General features: G+C 41.8%; 1 protein-coding gene across 1 annotated transcript in view; it reads left to right on the top strand.

The window, feature by feature from the left end:
* ITGA9 (integrin subunit alpha 9) overlaps positions 1-18852 on the top strand; it is a 250926-nt gene that overhangs the window by 222057 nt on the left and 10017 nt on the right. Inside the window, exon 27 of the mRNA XM_081165107.1 lies at positions 4668-4787. Coding sequence (XP_081021233.1) covers positions 4668-4787 — 120 coding nt within the window. The remainder of the gene's footprint in view (positions 1-4667; positions 4788-18852) is intronic.

Genomic DNA, 18852 nt, shown 5'->3' with positions numbered 1-18852 from the left:
AGTAATAGTAATTTCAGCTAAAACTGAGCAGGTATCTGGCTCAGGAACAGTTTAAACTGCACAGCTATAACCAGACATCCTGTGTGTGTGTGGACCATGTTCCTAGTAGCTAATCTTTACTGCTGAAAAGAGGCTCTGATATTCCACTCCAACTCTATAATTCATTATACAAATTCTTACAAGTACAGTCCACCTATACTAAACCAAAAACATTGTGTTCTCTTGGTATTGAATGGAAGCTATTTATCTGCCCTCTTTTCCTCCTCTGTTCTTTGCTCAGTCACTCCATTTTGAATCTTCCTTTCAAAACAACCATGCCAGTTTTGAGAAAACTTCAGAGATTTAGGAACTGGAGCACAATCATTTGATCTTTAGCTTCACAGTATTTTAATATTCTTTTGGAAGCCGCCCAGATGGGCGGGGTATAAATAATAAATTATTATTATTATTATTATTATTATTATTATTATTATTATTATTATTATTATTATTATTATTATTATTATTATTATCTTTTTGCTGTTCCTCCATACTCCAAGCACTTCTCATTTGCACAGCCCTGGTTTCTCTCCCTGACTATTAATATTCTTGATTAATAACAGTAAAATGCTCAAATTTTAGTTTTTGTGACTGCTGCCAATACTGACTTCCCAATGATAATGAAAACAGCTACATTATAATGGAATGTGTCCTTTTTCCATTCTCATCATTATATACCATGGCTCGCTTTAAAGCAGCAAAGTGGACAGGAGCCACACAATTTGCTGTTTTAAATAGTTTAGTACAAAATTTGAGTCAGATTTTTTTTCTTGTTTTCCTGCTCTAAAAACTTGGTGCGTCTTTTGGTCAGGAGCGTCCTATGGAGCGAAAAATACGGTAAATATTCTCTTCCCTTCCTCCTCCGTAAACACAGATTACCTGCTTTCGTGAACTACTGTATATTTAAATGTATAGCAATGGAGATGCTTAACTTTCCTGCAAGTTTAACGATAAAAGGGTTGGATCTAGACTAAATAACTTGCACTGAAGCCCTGTGAGTGTGTGACTATAACAGTGTGAGGAGTTAGTCATGACCAACACGAGTCTAATTGGTTTCAGTGAGAACTAAGTGCAACTAACTTATCCAACCCAATGAGTTTATTATTATTCTTTGCTGATAGTACTGCACAGGAGGGCACTTACCTAGCCTCCTGACAGGTGAGTCGGTACTGATGACCAGGAGGCAGAGAGGGAGGGACAAGATGGTGGGGAGATCAATGCTATGCAAACACACCATCAGGAGTGCCATTTTGGCTCTTCCTGTGTCCTTGCCCAGCACCAACCTCCTTGCCATCTTGCCCCTCTCTCTCCTGGTCACCAGTAGCGACCCACCTGTCAGAAGGTCTGACAAGTGCCACCCTTTGCTACTGCTTAATAATAATAAATAAATTTTATTTATACCCCGCCCTCCCCAGCCAAGACCGGGCTCAGGGCGGCTAACAACCAATAATAAAAACAAGTTGATTAAAATACAACTTAAAAAACAAGATTAAAAGACAACATTAAAAACATTAAAATGCAGCCTCTTCACAGGAGGAGAAAGGGGGGGGGGGAGAAAGAGGGGGAGGGAACCAAATTGACTCCAAGCCAAAGGCCAGGCGGAACAGCTCTGTCTTACAGGCCCTGCGGAAAGAAATCAGATTCCGCAAGGCACTGGTCTCATGAGACAGAGAGTTCCACCAGGCTGGGGCCAGTGTTGAAAAGGCCCTGGCTCTGGTTGAAGCTAATTGAACTTCCTTAGGGCCTGGGACCACTAGGGTGTTGCTATTTATGGACCTTAAGTATGATACATCAGTCAAAGAGCAGTGGTAAATATACATACTTCTGATGTATGGCAACTGTGGAAACAACCTGTCATTCACTTTAAATTAGAAACCAAAGTGGTTGTTACTTTCCCCGAGATAATTTTTGTGGTCACTCTGTGTATGGGCCCATGTGGAAAGGCAGTCTTCTGAAGGGGTCCAGCAGGCATTCTCCTCGTCACAGTGCCACTGTGAATTTATTTCTAAGCAAATCCCGGGGGTGGGTTGGGAAATAGTCATTTAACTCCAAATTCCCCTGGAAGGGCCCTTTTAGTGTAGTGTGAAATGCAGAATCTAAATAAATTGCAGCAAGAGCTTTTCAATACGTTGAGAATTGTAAGAGCGAAATAATGCTGGAACTCAAACTGCATTCTAAAATGGATCCAGTTTTGCGCTCAGGTTCTTGGGCATCTGGTTCAAAGCATGAAAAATGAGTCTCTGCTTCACTCCACGTTTTTATAAGCCTTTTATTTCAATTAGGCCCACAGGCGTTTCCCAACCCAGTCTTCCTTTCTCCTGTATCAACCATAATATATGTTTCGCCGTTGGAGATCACTCAGATCTAAGACAGCGCTAAGTACAAGGAGATGTTACTGCTAAGCTAGCCAAGAAAGGCAAGACCAGGATTTGCTCTTTAACAGATTGTTAGCTAGCAGTGAAGATGTAAGTGGTTCAAGAGCATGGCGTCTGGCTGGCACATTTCCTTTTCACCAGCGTCCTTGCCAACACCTGGGGAAGATGAATTGCTTCCACTTCTTCATGCTTTCAATGGCCACGTCATGATGCATGTTAGATCAAAGCCCTTTTTGTTATTTTCACTGGAGCTGATAGATTGTGCTTCTTAAAAACGAAAGAAATATTTATAAAAGTGGCATCCTTTCTTTTTTGAAGTCTTGCGTTGCTGGAACAGACCAAGATCCATTTAGCCCAGCATTCTGTTTGCAGAAGGGACCAGACAAATTTCTCTAGGTGTTCAGTAACAGGGAATGGAAGTTTTGGCCTTTGTCTTTGTTTGTTCCCAGCACTTAGTGTCCAAAAGTATCCTGACTCTCTACATAGACACGCTTTTTTTAAGCCATTGTGGGTAATAATTCCATGGATAGAATTGAATTTTAATAGAGTTTAATTTATAAAATGATCTAAGTGGCTACTATTGAATCTTTCTCATATTGTTTTATTGAGGTTAGGGATAAAAAGAACATCACAAATGCATAAAAGCAACAATGACAATAATATTTTAATAATAGATCCCTCCTATTCCATTACGAAAAAAACAAACACCCAACCATCCCATGCCCGGCAAATATTATGTCAATTTATGCTACAATTGTTCTGATTCAACTACTCAGCTCAATAGTGGCATTGGGTAATGGCAACAGAGTCAATTCCAGTTGGCCTTACAGTCTAAGGCAAAGTCTGTCTTTAGTACTTTCTTCTTCCTTGGCATAGCCTTGGGTGTTATTTGAGTCCATGCCTGTGAAAACATAATATTGTGTTCCAACAGGAAGCTTGTATACAGGAGTATTGAATGAATTTGAGTGATCTGATTTCATTTTGAATTTGAGAGCGGGGAAACATCGTCACTAATATGTATGTGTCTACTTTGGAAGGTTATATCTGGAAAAGCTCTCTGGAAAAACGAATCTGCTGGTTTGAGTAGATTGCTGGAAGGCAGATATGTATTGCTAACCCCTGATCAGCGGATAGATACATTTGAATATCTTTCCAAGTAGGCACAAATGACATATAGACATTTTGCCTTGGCTGTTAAATAATATCAACAATAATAAATGACAATAGTAGTAGTTGAATTAGTAATAGTCTTTAGTACCAACGTACCACTTAGGAAATCCAGCCAGTGCAAAATTAACAGAAATGCCGTGAAATAATGTTTTGCATTAATGTATAGCTCATGTGGGTGGCGCTGTGGGTTAAACCACAGAGCCTAGGACTTGCTGATCAGAAGGTCAGCGGTTCGAATCCCTGCGATGCGGTGAGCTCCCCTTGCTCGGTCCCTGCTCCTGCCAACCTAGCAGTTTGAAAGCACGTCAAAGTGCAAGTAGATAAATAGGTACTGCTCCAGTGGGAAGGTAAATGTCGTTTCCGTGCGCTGCTCTGGTTCGCCAGAATCGGCTTAGTCATGCTGGACACATGACTCGGAAGATGTACGCCGGCTCCCTCGGCCAATAAAGCAAGACAAGCGCCGCAACCCCAGAATCGGCCACGATTGGACCTAATGGTCAGGGGTCCCTTTAACTTTACCTTTATAGCTCATGGAATTTAAGACTATATTACTTTATCCTGCCTGGAGGGTTGGTGAATTTGATTTGACCCTTTGGCCTGGGAAGGTTACACTTCTCAACTCTAGAAGCTTTGCTACCAGATGACTGGTTTCAATGAAAATTGACACATTCTGTTCTGTCCTTTCTTTTTTTGAATGAGTTTCTAGAAGTTTTAGTGGAAATTAGAGGAGATTGGCATCTTCGTGCCAGCTGCTACACCCTTGTGATAGCTGACAGTGAAGGGAACTTTATGCCTGGGGGGGAATGGCAATAAGATGGAATTTCAGAGAATGAGACATTTCTTCTTATCAGTGCTTACATCTGATTTTGTTTTTTGTGATTTTTTTTTAAAGGAAAGGCTTTTTTAAAACCCTTGAGGAAAAGTAGCCTTGACAGCTGAAAGTTGCAAATGTGTTTGACATTATTATACTGTGCTATGCTTTGGAAATGTTAATAGTGAATTCAGTGTAGCATGTCTGTCATACGAAATAATGAAGACTTGTTGTGTAAATGATATATATATATTTTCCTAATTGCTTCGTAGGTGGTCTTTGAGGCCTTGCATAATCTGGAGCCTCGTGGTTATGTGGTGGGATGGATCATTGCTATCAGCTTGCTGGTGGGAATTCTCATCTTCCTGTTTCTGGCTGTGCTGCTGTGGAAGGTAAGCTTTCTGTCAGACACAACACAGACACAAGGATTAGGCACGGCCTTGGCATAAAATGTGCATCTCTCCCCCCCCCCCCCGCAGCCCCCTTTCTGTCCCTGGTAAGTATTTAGCATCCATTAGCTTTAATGAGCAAACAGTGTTCCGCACTGAGGACATAAAATGTCAGAAAAAAAGTTTATTCCCCTTATTGGGAAAATGGAAGATACATAACGAGAAGCTACTTCCACATAATTTTCTGCCAGTCAATATTCAAGTAGCTTCTTTAAAAGGTAAAGGGACCCCTGACCATTAGGTCCAGTCATGGCCGACTCTGGGGTTGCGATGCTCATCTCGCTTTATTGGCTGAGGGAGCCGGCGTACAGCTTCCGGGTCATGTGGCCAGCATGACTAAGCCACTTCTGGCGAACCAGAGCAGTGCACGGAAACGCCGTTTACCTTCCCGCCGGAGTGGTACCTATTTATCTACTTGCACTTTGACGTGCTTTCGAACTGCTAGGTTGGCAGGAGCAGGGACCGAGCAATGGGAGCTCACCCCATCACGGGGATACGAACCGACCTTCTGATCAGCAAATCCTAGGCTCTGTGGTTTAACCCACAGCACCACCCGTTAGCACCTAATTCTGTGACTTCTTTAGCATCAAAACAAGCCCAACATAAAACAGGTAGTGTCCTCTGCATGATTCCCCCTTATAAAGAGTTATTTGGTCAGATGTTTTAGGCAGCTTTTTATTCAGGGCATTTTCTGCTCTTTATTCATCACTATGATAAAACTTGGATGTTTTGGTTGTTGCTGTTTTTTTTAAAAAAATAATTAAAGCAAATGTTTCCCTGCCTCCAATAAACAGTATTTATATTTGTTGTGCAACCCACAGTTTTCACATCACCACCAGTAAGGAAATTGCATAGAAGTGTGGCCAGCATTTTGATGGTGCTGTTAGTTACACACCCAAAAGATAGATCCCTGCCCCTAGGAGCTTGCAATCTAAACAGACATTGTGGGCGGGTGAGGGGAGTCAAAAGGAGATGCAAGGGACAAAGGCATGTAAATGCCATTACATGCATTTTTGCATTGTTACTTCCACATCCTCCATTTTGAGCTTGGTCACACCAGCTCAAGGAAACATAATTCCCAATACAAACAGCAGTGACACATGCAGCCTACTTCCTCAAGCACTCAAAAATCATAAACAATAAATAAAACACATCAAAAAGTACACAACCAAACTGAGCAATTTCCTCATAAGTAATAAGGTCTAAAAATAAAGATAAAAAATTAACATCAATAACAACAACATATGCCAAACATCCCCCCAGCCCAATATTCTGTTCAGCAGCCTGAGCTTTTGTAGCTGGAGTCAGTCCAGGCTCCGTCTTCCCAGGCAAGGTAGGAAAAGGCTTACAAGGCAGGGAGCTGGTCTTCCAGGACTCACAGCCAAGATGGTCTCTTTCAAGAGGGTAAAGGGGGTTAGCCACAGTTTAAAAGACACTAGCCATTTTACCCTAACACCCCTACCTCAGAGATAGGCCTTGAAGCATAAAGTCAGGCAAATTCACAGCTGCCATGGCAGACTCTAATGTAAATATCACATGCTTTCCATTACAGTAGCTTTTCAGTCCCTTCTTAATAACGCAATTTTAACATACAAAGCTCTCTTTCACAAAAGGAATACCTTGTTTATCACTGTCTTGCTTAGTGTTGGCCACAGATACACAGACCCTGTTTAGGAGATGTTGAAAGCAGCCTTCCTGTAAATACCCCACAGCTTATTTGTGCAGTCGAAAAGCAGTTGTGATGTTGTAAAAGAAGAGCCTGAAATTGCTTGGGAGCTCAGCACCATTATAAATGCAACTTGTCCCCTGTTCCCTCTCTGTGGCCTCACAGTGTGTTATTCGTCTTTATTCTGCTGGCTAAAATGCACAGCTGAATGTTTTCTAACAGGGAAAGATATATATGAATCCTTTGCCAGTGATTTTCTGCATAGCCTGTCATTTCAGTCCAGAGATCAAAAGGACATAAGAGAGAGCCTTCCTGGATCAGAGCAATGGTCCAACAAGTCCATTATCATGTTCTCACAGTAGAACACCAGATCCCTGTGGGAAACCCACAAGCAGGAGTCGAGCTGCTATTCAGAAGCGTTGCTGCCTCCAGCTGTGATCCTTCTTCTTATACGTGGGGCTGAACTACCAGGGGCAAGTGGGAGGGAGGTCCTGTTATCTGCCTACTTAGGGCCCTCGTATTTACAGGACCGCCTCTCCTGGTATTCCCAGCAGAGGTCCATGAATAATCATAGTTTAGAGGTTCCGGGCCCTAAAGAAGTCAGATTATCCTCCACCAGGGCCAGGGCCTTCTCAGTGATGGCTCCGACCTGGTGGAATGCTCTGTCTCATGAGACTAGGGCCCTGCAGGATTTAACCTCCTTCCTCTGGGCCTGTAAGACAGAGCTATTCCGCCTGGCTTTCAATTTGAACTTAGCCTGATCTTTTATTCCCCTTCCTTCCCTCCCCCTCCTCTTTTTATGAAGATTACCTGCTCTGGAATCCCACAGCTAATTCTCCCCGGTCTCCTCGCTGGCCCAAATAGGACTAATTTAGCCAGCTAGCCCTGGCTAAATTGATCATCTAATGCTTATTGGATGGATTCCCCCCCCCCAAATTGATTTTTGAATTCATGTGTTATACTGTATTTTATGCTGTTTTTTGCTATATCAATTAAGTGTTTTAAATTTGTTGTTAGCTGCCCTGAGCCTGGTTTTTTGAACCGGGAAGGAAGGGGTATAAATAAAATTATTATTATTATCATTATTATTATTTTGCATGTACCATCCAGCATCCCCTAGCAGAATGCCTTTTTCAAATAAATACCTTCCTCAAAGGTCAAGCATTCATAATAATGCTGCCTTATGCAGGTAACCATTACTTGGAAAAGCGCATCCTGGGCTTGCAGCCTGTGCATGCTTAGTTGGAAATAAACTGCGCTGAACAAATTGGCGTGTGCATTCAAACAAGCATGCGACCAATGTCACAGTTACCTTTTAAAGCGACTTTTATTTGCATGACAGCCCCAGCCTCCAGGGATCGTGGGAAAGGAAATAAAGACCGACAACATTATGGAATTAAAATCAGGCCATAACTTTATTAAACTTCCGAATGTAGGGCGACCTTGGCTTAGGCTTTGGGCGTGTATTCCTCCCAGTCCCCCAGCCGGGGGAACTGGGGAACATCAGCGTAATTGGGATATGGGGGTGCTCTGTGCGACATAAGTGTAGGCAAGGCAGCCGAGCCCATATCCCCCCACACAGCGTAGTTCACTGACAACCTTTCAGTGCATGGCCAATGACACCCATTTATATAACCCCTTTAAGAGGGGACCCTGGAATCGCCGCCGCAGGGGGGGGGGTGAATCACCACTCCCTCCTCCATTATAGGGAAGAAAAGACTATAAACGATTCCACCCAAGGCCATAACTGCCAAAGTTGTGACAAATTGCTACGGGGAAGACAAAACCTGCCAATGCAGGAAAATTTCTTCCCGGTCCTTCAACAGCAACCAGTCATAGAACGTAGCAGTGCCTGTTAAACAGGGAGCAAATGTTAACCAGCAAACAAGAAAACATTAAATAAGGGAGGGTAGGGAGGGTGAATCTCCAAAGCCACCTGCCTGGCTAATACCGGCTCCTCCCCCTATTTATGATGGGGCTGGCCCCACCTCCCAGCAGTGAAACTTAATACTGTGGCTGGGCATCAACCTCTAAATAATACACTGAGAAGCAGGCCAGCCCCCTTCTGCTAGCAAGTTCCCTGGGAACTGTAGCACCGCACGCGATCCCGCAAAGGGCACCCACAATATATGATGTGAGTGCTCATTTTGTGATTTCCTGGGATTGTTTTGTTTATTTGTTTACAACATTTTTTTGTTACCCTGCTCTTCAGTCAGGAAAGTATCTCAGAGCAGTTTACATAGAGCAAAAATAATACAAGGTTGCATTTTTCCAAGTTATCCAACATCTTTTTTAAAAATACTTATTTTCTTTAAAGCAAACTTGTCCAAACTAAACAAATAAAAAGCTGGAGCCCCAAATCACAAAAAAATAAGTTTTTCATTGTTGTGGTATGTGTGTTTTTTAAAAGCTGTCACTTAGCAGCTTTCTAACTTCCTCATAACTTTTTATGAGCTGCAGTTTGTTTCATAGTTGATAAATCCTGATATGTTCACCTCAAAATACTCCTCACCCCTTTTACAATGACATGGTATTTGGAACACAATACTAGCATATTTCAAATGTAGCTTTTATTTTTTATTTTTGGCAAATCTTTTGGATAAATATAATAGTTTAGTTTCTGACCCAGCAGCATTCATATGTTTCATTTATTTTCCAAGAGTGACGTTTAAATGTGACCATCTGCTCCAAATGAGTTCAGGTTAGAATCACAGCCTTTATTCTGCATACTCAGAACTGTGTATCACAGTGAGGATATCAATTGGAACAGGCAGAAGACTACTCTGGTGTAAGTCAGTACAGGATGACTTCTTGGGAGCTGTCAAAATCACTTCACACACATGAAGGAATGATAGCAGATTATTATTATTTTAGAAGTCTTTGTCCTGCCTATTTCTCCAAATAGGTTTGAGGAGACTAGACAGCCACGCAACACCTCTAGGGGGCTGATGTGTCTTTGGCCCCCTCAATATTTGTTTGAAAGGGGCTGGGCCCACTCAGTGTTGAGGAGGCCTAGCGTCACACACATTGTAGCTTCAGTGGCCAGTTCCTCCAGAGCACTTGGCCTCCTCCAGACAAAGTGACAGGTCCCTTCGGTTTTTAGGGCAGCCTGGCTTCTCTACACCCCAACACACATTCAAATCACCGTATTTTGCGCCCCATAGGACGCTCCGGCCCATAGGACGCACCTAGTTTTTTTGGGGGGAAATAAATTAAAAAAATTAAATTTTCCCCCCAGGTGCGGGGCTGGAAGAACCAGGTCGGGGAACAGCGGGAAGGCGTGCTCTGCCTCCCCGCTGTCCCCTGAGCTTGTGGGGCTGGCTATGGGGAGAAGTGTGCTGATCCCGGGACTGCAGGCAGCTCTGCGCGGCCATCCGGAGCGGGGCGGGACTTCGCACCGACCCCTCTCGCTCTCCAGGCTTCAGCGAAAGTCTGCATTCGCCCCATAGGACGCACACACATTTTTCTCCTTCATTTTTGGAGGGGAAAAAGTGCGTCCTATAGGGCGAAAAATACGGTAATAAGTTAATAGTATCTATTTAACATCTATTAAACTGAGCCAGCAAAAATTACACAACTGATCAAAGACTGTTTTAAGAAGCCAGGTCTTCACCAGCCACTAAAGCAATAGAGTAATGGGGCCTGGCAGAACTTGCTTGGCAAGGCCTTGCCAACTGACCCTAGTTGATACCAACTTTGCCTCCTGAGATCAAGGGATTTGAAGCAGAACCTCAGAAGATGAACTTTGTGGGACAATTGGATGGAAACTCCCATCCTCTTCCTTCATGTTTAGATTCGGCAAGCTGCATGAACTTGTACAGTTGAAGTTTATTACATTAATCCGACTCTTTACAAACATGCTTAATACTTGCAACTTCCTCCTTCAAGAAAATGTGACTTCACAGTCAATACTCCTGATATCCATTAGGAGCATCCATGGGGAGGATGGGCTTATGAAATTTGCAGTCACCATGAAGTCATGCAGTGAATGACTGGTAATTGGAGTGTGACTTTGCTGAGCTCTCCAGAACAGGGCATCTTCTAGTATCTACTAGTTCAGGGGTCAGCAAACTTTTTCAGCAGGGGGCTGGTCCACTGTGCCTCAGACCTTGTGGGGAGCCGGACTATATTTTGGGGAAAAATAATGAATGAATTCCTATGCCCCACACATAACCCAGAGATGCATTTTAAATAAAAGCACACATTCTACTCATGTAAAAACACCAGGCAGGCCCCACAAATAACCCAGAGATGCATTTTAAATAAAAGGACACATTCTACTCAAGTAAAAACATGCTGATTCCCAGACCGTCCGCGGGCTGGATTTAGAAGGCGATTGGGCTGGATCCGGAACAGCCCATGTTCTTTTTTTATTTTTTATAAAATTTTTATTGGTTTTTCACAATTTATATAAACACAAACAGTACACAATACAAACATACAAACACAAAAACAAACACGTATAATTTCATATCCTTTTTTAAAAAAAACTTATTTCACCAACCTCCCCATACCTCCCCTTTCTGCATTCCAATTCCTAAATTTATTTCAGCAAATCCTCCCCCTTAGTTTTATCTAATTGTCTAATTATTTCCTTTTCTTTCCTTTTACTTAATCTTTACAGCTGTAATACGCTTACTTTCTATAGCTCCAACATTTTAACACTCATTAATTTTACAATATTTCTTAAGATAAATTTTAAATTTCTTCCAATCTTCTTCCGCCGTCTCTTTCCCCTGGTCTCGGATTCTGCTGGTCATTTCTGCCAAACCCATATAGTCTATCACCTTCATCTGCCATTCTTCCAGAGTGGGTAGATCTTGTGTCTTCCAATACTTTGCGATGAGTATTCTTGCTGCTGTTGTAGCATACATGAAAAAAGTTCTGTCTTTCTTTGGCACCAATTGGCCAACAATGCCTAGTAAGAGGCCTCTGGTTTCTTAAGGAAAGTACATTTAAGTACCTTTTTCATTTCATTATATATCATTTCCCAGAAAGCCTTAATCTTTGGGCACGTCCACCAAAGGTGGAAAAAAGTACCTTCAGTTTCCTTACATTTCCAACATTTATTATCAGGCAAGTGGTAAATTTTTGCAAGCTTGACTGGGGTCATGTACCACCTATAAATCATTTTCATAATTTTTTCCTTTAAGGCATTACATGCCGTAAATTTCATACCGGTGGTCCACAACTGCGGAACAGCCCATGTTCTAGTCCAAAGCCTGTTCCAAGCAGGCATGGACTTTCCATCCTTTTGCTGAGATGTGCACATGTACAAGGTTAAGTGGAAAGGCCCAGTGGGTTGAGGCATCACTTGTTCAGCTTTGGCTAGCTCACAGCTGAAGGTGTGAACAGACTCCATTGAAATGCATTATTTTGGGGGTGACAAATCTGTTGTCATTCATTGGATGAACATGCATGAAATCAGAAGTCCTTTTGCACTCCAGGCAGTGTGAGACTTGCTGTTCAAGGAGAGGAGAAACCTGTGCACTAAGCCTCAGCTTTTTAAACCCATGAAGGTCTGAGCTTATGGTCCATGTAGGAAAAGGATGTGCAAATTTCATCTACCATGCCCAGGGCATAGGAAGTTACTCACAAATGAGCTAGTATGAGCATTGACAGTTTTACTGTATGTACAAACACTGTGACAGATTCGGTAGAGAAACGAGATGGGTTATGAACAGTTGCCACTTCATAGAAATAGGAACTTGGTCAAGCCTTTCCTTATTCTTTCTTCACTGTATTTCCGTTTGTCCTTCACAAGTAATTGCACTTTGTTGGTGGTCTGGGTATATGCTTGCAAAGGCAACACATCGTCTGCAATCATGTGGGTAAACAGTCTATCTGATTTTAAAGTTTGTCCAGTGGGGACACTGCATACATCAAAAACCAGTTACACAGTCTAGCTTTTATCTTGGCACCAGATAAACATATTTAATCCACTGGCAAGCAAGAAGTCCTTTTGTGGTGCACAGACCTTTCAAAATATCCAGTATTCTTAAGAACCCAAGCCAAGACACACTATATATGCCAACTTTAAAATTGCAAATAAGCGCATATGATTATAAAATTCTCAGACATATAAACTTAAAAGAGCAGATACATTTTAAAAATAAACAACTGTTCCATAGGTCCATCATTCTGAGAACTGGGAGGTATTAATTCCTTGATATGCATTTACCCCTGGTTGAACCAAACAGAGAACAATTGTTTATGCTAGTAATTATGGAAAAGATACAATTTTCTGTCAAATATTCTGTATTTTTGGCAGGCAAAATGAACCATTTACATTACTCTTTTATTGAGCTCAGTGATACTAGTTAAACTTTAGCCTAAATATAGAGTTTTTAAAGCAATGCCAGAAATTTTTGGTATCCTTTTGGAGGAAAAAAAAGTGTAGCATATTTAATAAATCATTTGCCTGACAGCGATACAGCATTTAGCTACTACCGTGTTCCAGCTGGGTTTTGTGAAATATGAATGTACTTACGTTGTTTTTCAACTATATTTTGAGTAAAAATTGGGCAAAACACTTCCTGGGGTTTATCACCTTCATTATAAAGGCAGGATTTTGTCAACTAATAGTTAACTCCCACTGATTTCAGTAATCATGTTAATCATGTCCTTATGTATCTCCCATTAATCTCAATGATAATTTGAAAGGGCTTCATTTTGTGCGAGTCATGCCTGATATCCAGAAAAAAAAAATTAAAACCTAAAACTTTCAGTGTTAACACATTTTTGTTAATACAGATTCATACTTAAGGCCTAAAATGTTTATCTAAACTCATTCATTTTAAATGGAATTGATGAAGAAAGCAATATGATCTCAAAGTCATAACTTTCAAACTATGGTTGCATTTGAAGGATCATCTGTGGCCTTGTAAACCATGGTTTATAACGCTGTGGATGAGCACCATGGCTGTACATTCCCCCTCCCTCCCTCCCTCCCTCCCTCCCTCCCTCCCTCCCTCCTGTCACATGATCTAGTCCAAGCTTCTTGTCCTGGTTTGTTAACTGACATTAAGCCAGTTTCCCAGTTTGGATGTACCGTATTTTTCACCCTATAAGACGCACTTTTCCCCCTCCAAAAATGAACAGGGAAATGTGGGTGCGTCTTATGGGGCGAATGCAGGCTTTCGCTGAAGCCTGGAGAGCGAGAGGGGTCGGTGCGCACCGACCCCTCTCGCTCTCCAGGCTTCAGGAAGCTATCCGCTAGCTGTGGGAGACCCAGCTCTCCCAGGGCTAGCGGAGACCTTGCCGGCACCCAGAAGCTTGGGGTACGCTGAGCTCCGCACGCCCCAAGCTTCGGGATTAGCGCAGTGCTCTGCTAGCCCTGGGAGAGCCCCGCGGCTCTCCCAAGGCTAGTGGACTGCTTGCGCGCACCCAGAATCTTGGGGCGCGCTGAGCTCCGCACGCCCCAAGCTTCGGGATTAGCGCAGCGCACCTGGGGGGGAAATAATTTTTTCCCCCTTTATTTCCCCCCCCAAAAAACTAGGTGCGTCTTATGGGCCGGTGCGTCTTATGGGGCGAAAAATACGGTAATTGGGAACTCAAGCTTAACACAAGTCAAGATTTCTATACCAAGGCCGGTGGCAGCAGGGCAGGGTTGGAGTGTGCAGCCATAACTCATCCATAGTTTCACAAACCATGGTTTATGAAGATGCAGATGACTTTCCAAATATTAAGCGAAACAGATTTTTTAAAAAATAGTTCATCTTTATTCTGTTTGTATGAAGGACTGCTCCTTCCCATTCCCTGTACTCGCTTGACATAGATAAAGAGTGTCAGGTGAATGGGAGAAGGGGGCATGTTTTATTTTTGTGCAGTTGTTGTAGTTAATATGGGCTGAATAGAGAATGTGCACATGCGGCAGTGATTGTGCACATTCCCGCAGCATAGGGAATGTGCACAAAGGGACACGGAAATATTGTCAGGTCAACATGCATAGGTTCCAACCTTAACTACGTTTCCGAGCACAATTCAAAGTGTTGGTGCTGACCTTTAAAGCCCTAAACGGCCTTGGTCCAGTATATCTGAAGGAGCGTCTCCACCCCCATCAATCTGCCTGGACACTGAGGTCCAGCACCAAGGGCCTTCTGGCAGTTCCCTCACTGCGAGAAGCCAAGTTACAGGGAACCAGGCAGAGGGCCTTCTCGGTAGTGGCGCCCTCCCTGTGGAACACCCTCCCACCAGATGTCAAAGAGAACAACAACTACCAGGCTTTTAGAAGACATCTGAAGGCAGCCCTGTTTAGGGAAGCTTTTAATGTTTGATGTATTATAGTATTTTAATATTCTTTTGGAAGCCGCCCAGAGTGTCTGGGGAAGCCCAGCCAGATGGGCGGGGTATAAATAATAAATAATAATTATTATTATTATTATTATTATTATTATTATTATTATTATTATTATTTAAGGACTCTTTCCAATGCTGCAGTTATACTCATGCAGTAGACTTCCTTTCATGCAGTGGAACTTCCTTTTCCTCTCCTGTCCCTCCCAGCACGCCTTGCACCCTAAAAATCAGCTCCAGAGGATTGAGTAGATTTTTTTGTAGGTATAAGCAGAGCAGAAGAAGCAGAAGTCCTGTTGCACCAACAGAACTCTGCTTCAGCTGCGTTGAATACAACCCTATAATCCCAACATGTAGAAATATGACAATCATACATAGGAAATGGAAGGGTCTTCAGAAGTATCTGTATCTGCAACTACTGAAATTTCAGTAAATAACTCCAAGAAAGTGGAAGTATTCACCTTGTTGGCATATAAGTATTTCACCGGTTTAATCTTCTTGGTCATCCTCTGAATCTGTGAATGGAAAGGATATTTTCCCCTATACAGTGCTTTCCCTTTAACTTTTCCTGAGCTGTTTCTTTTGGCAGTTCAGTGGATATTTAAGCCTTTCGTTGCCTGTTCTTGTTGTGGTGATTAATTGCTGTTTAGTCCCAACCGCCTATTTTGGGTTTGAGACATCTATTTTTGTAAGGAAGGGAGAGAGAGATTTCAAAGACTAGAATCTGCATTTTAGTTATTGCATTATTTTCTGCCTTTAAAATGCCTGCAAATTAATCCCCATCTTCCCTTTAGTTATGCTTCAAACAGAAATGCAATTTTTACCACCTCTAAAAAGTTATATTTAAAGAATGCAGTAGATGGCAGTGTAACTATACTGGATGATGTTGATTTTGCTTAGCTAAAGGATCTGGGAATTGACTTTTGCATTCAAACTTCGCCTTAGTGCCATTTCTGCTAGGGCTCAGTTACATTTCTAGTACTATGTGGCGACAATGTTCAGTTCTGCTTTTCAATTTTCACTGGGAACCATGGGGAATTGTTAGCAGAAGTCGTCAGGTGACTTTTGCTGCTTCCCTGAAGCATGGAAAGTGACCACCATGCTACGTTGAAGCCAGGGGATAGATTTTCCCTTGGCTTTGTTTCTGTACAACACAAAGCATAGCATGGTATTAGGGATGGAGCGCCTAACTGTATGCACAGTCATATGCAAACATATGTATCTTCTACACACACATAAGGACATTCAGTTCACTAAGAGAACCAACAAAGTTTGAGTTATCAATTGCATCTGATAATCAGGTTAAAGGTACTCTGAGTAGTATATATGAGATCATAACTGATTTGGAATCATCAGGGCACAGTGGTCGGGTAGAATGGAAACGAGATATGTTGATGACAGTTTCAGAGGAAAAACATGTCTAGATTTGGAAGAATGTCTCATGTTCTACTGTATGTATGAATTTTAAAGAGGATTTGTGAATGACGAAAAAGCTTATGGCACAAACTAGATTAAATGACAAAAAATTAAAAAGGCAGGCTTGGAAGCAATTGATATAATTAAACAATTGATGGCCTTTTAATCTTCCTTTGGTGGGGGTTATGTTTATTTTTACTATGCTATATATTTTTTCTGTTTTGATATTGTAAACTGCCCTGTGGTCCTAGGATGAAGGGCAGTATAGAAATGTAATTAGTAATAATAATAGTAATAGTTAAAAAATAGCTGTAGTGGTGAAAACTAGTTAAAATGTATTGTTATAGTACTGCAACATTTTTGTAGCATTGAAGAATGCTTTTGACTTCATTTTCTTGCACACGTCTAATATTTGAATAAAAGAAAAATGAATAGGAAATATCATAAAAGGTCACAGTAGGGAAAGAAAGATCAGTGCAGAAAAATATGACATTGTGATTTTCAGAAAATTCTATCCCAGTTTATAATGCTCATTTTCAGGTTATAATGCTCATTTTCCTGGAAGTCGGTCCAAATCTCTTCCCCCCTGCCCCGCCCATCCTGTTGATTTCTTTTTTATTAATAATTTTTTATTTGCAAATTTTATTTTGATTTCCCCCTGCTTATTTCTTGACATTGATTGGTGGTTCAGAGGCAACTAACACTCATTATTTTCCTTTCATAGAGCAATAATCTGCAGATGGAAAGAATTATCCAGAATAAAGCAACAGGTTTTTGAACCGTTGCCAAACACTTAACACAGATTGCATGTTGTGAATATGGGAGTAGTGACTTTTTGTACAATCAAGCTAATTGCATCAAATGGGGGATATTCAGAAGTAGTGCACTTTTTACAGTGACAAGCCTGACCGCCACTTTCACCTGGAATAGAAATAAGCATTGGCAAATTGTCCAGTGCTTAGACGGGGAGAAATTATAATAACTAATAACTGCTAACTCATAAATGAAGACAAAGTATAAACACTAACAAGCTGAGCTGAGCTAAGACTGAGTTAGAGAGGTACAGTGGTGCCTCGCAAGACGAAAAGAATCCGTTCTGTGATTCCCTTTGTCTAGCGGTTTTTTCGTCTTGCGAAGCAAGCCCATTGACGGATTAGCGGATTAGCGCTATTAGCGGCTTTTAGCGGCTTATCGGCTTAGCTGATAAGCGGCTTAGCGGCTTAGAAAAAGGGGCGGAAGGGAAAAAACCCAGCAGGAACTCACAAGACATTTTCGTCTTGCGAAGCAAGCCCATAGGAGATTCGTTTTGCGAAGCACCTCCAAAACGGAAAACTCTTTTGTCTAGCGAGTTTTCCGTCTTGCGAGGCATTCGTCTTGCGGGGCACCACTGTATGTACTTGCAAGCCAGGAAGCAGTTAGAATACCTGTTAGGCAGTACTTTGAAACAGTGAATGGTGCCTGTTCTGGAATGTGAGCTAAAATGCAACCCATTTTGTAATAGATGCTCTTACTTTTGCAATTAAACATCCCAAATGTACAGTGTTGATTACTGGTGAAATGGAAATCTCTCTAGAAATATTTAATAGGTGCATGGTGAGATACACACACACTTTTTGGCGGTGGGGGAACAAACAGCCAAAAAAGCAGTCTTTGTTCTTGCTGTTGATCTGATGCTTTTTCTCCCCAAAATTGCTTTCCCTTTATCTTTTTGACCCTGCTTCCCAAAAAACACTGTCTTCTTTATATCCTGCATATTGATCTCTTTGTTTTGTCTTTATGCTCACCCAAAACAACAGAGCCAAAATATATTCAATGCTAATAGGATCAATGCTGGCCCCTTGCCCCATGTTTAGTCATCTCAGGTGGGGCCAGTCGTTTTTAATTAATCAGAAAAGCTTCGGGGGGGGGGAGAGACATTGCATTCCCGCTGGGCCATTCTCAAGGAAGGACACTGCTGTATCTCTGCTGTTCCATCCCTGAAACCTACAAAAATAAGCTAGGAGCACCCCTAAAACAAGATACATCCCACACATAGTTTCTGCCACCCAAATTACCACTGGAGAAGAGAGACCCTTTCTTGACCATCATTAATTAATCAGCCTTGATCGTCTTATCTTTTACTGATTCGAGCCCTTTTCAGATGTTATATGAACAAGGGGCAGAAGGTTAGGAATCCACAAGCCCAGATCTCCATCCATTAATTATATTGTTTTCTCCTGCTCTGGAGGGTAAGACTCGAACCAAAGGCTTCAAGTTAAAAGAAAGGAGATTCCCTATGCTATCAAGATTCTTGCTTTTTCTTGGGCTGTGCAATTTTTCATTATCTTTTGGAATCTGCATGTTGTGAATGGATCACAGGACAAATATTGGAGCTGCCCCTTTATTTTGTGCGTTAGTTGTAAATGGTAAAGCACACATGCTCACTTTAAAGAATTTTGTTTCAATCAAATGCATATATGAGAGTGCCTTATCTCTGCTGATCTCCTTCTGTTCTGGCCTGGTTTCAGAGCACTTAACAGAGATTACAGCAAAGTCAACAGCAGCAGAGATTGCAGCAAATCTTTGGTTTCCTAGCAGGATCACCTGTAGATTCTCGGTTTCATGCTTCATTAATATTTATTAACTTTTCCA

The sequence above is a fragment of the Podarcis bocagei genome (genome assembly GCF_964188305.1).
Source record: "Podarcis bocagei genome assembly, chromosome: 12".
Taxonomy (NCBI): domain Eukaryota; kingdom Metazoa; phylum Chordata; class Lepidosauria; order Squamata; family Lacertidae; genus Podarcis; species Podarcis bocagei.
The sequence above is the reverse complement of the archived record's forward strand: the minus strand, read 5'-3'. Positions and strand labels throughout refer to the sequence as shown.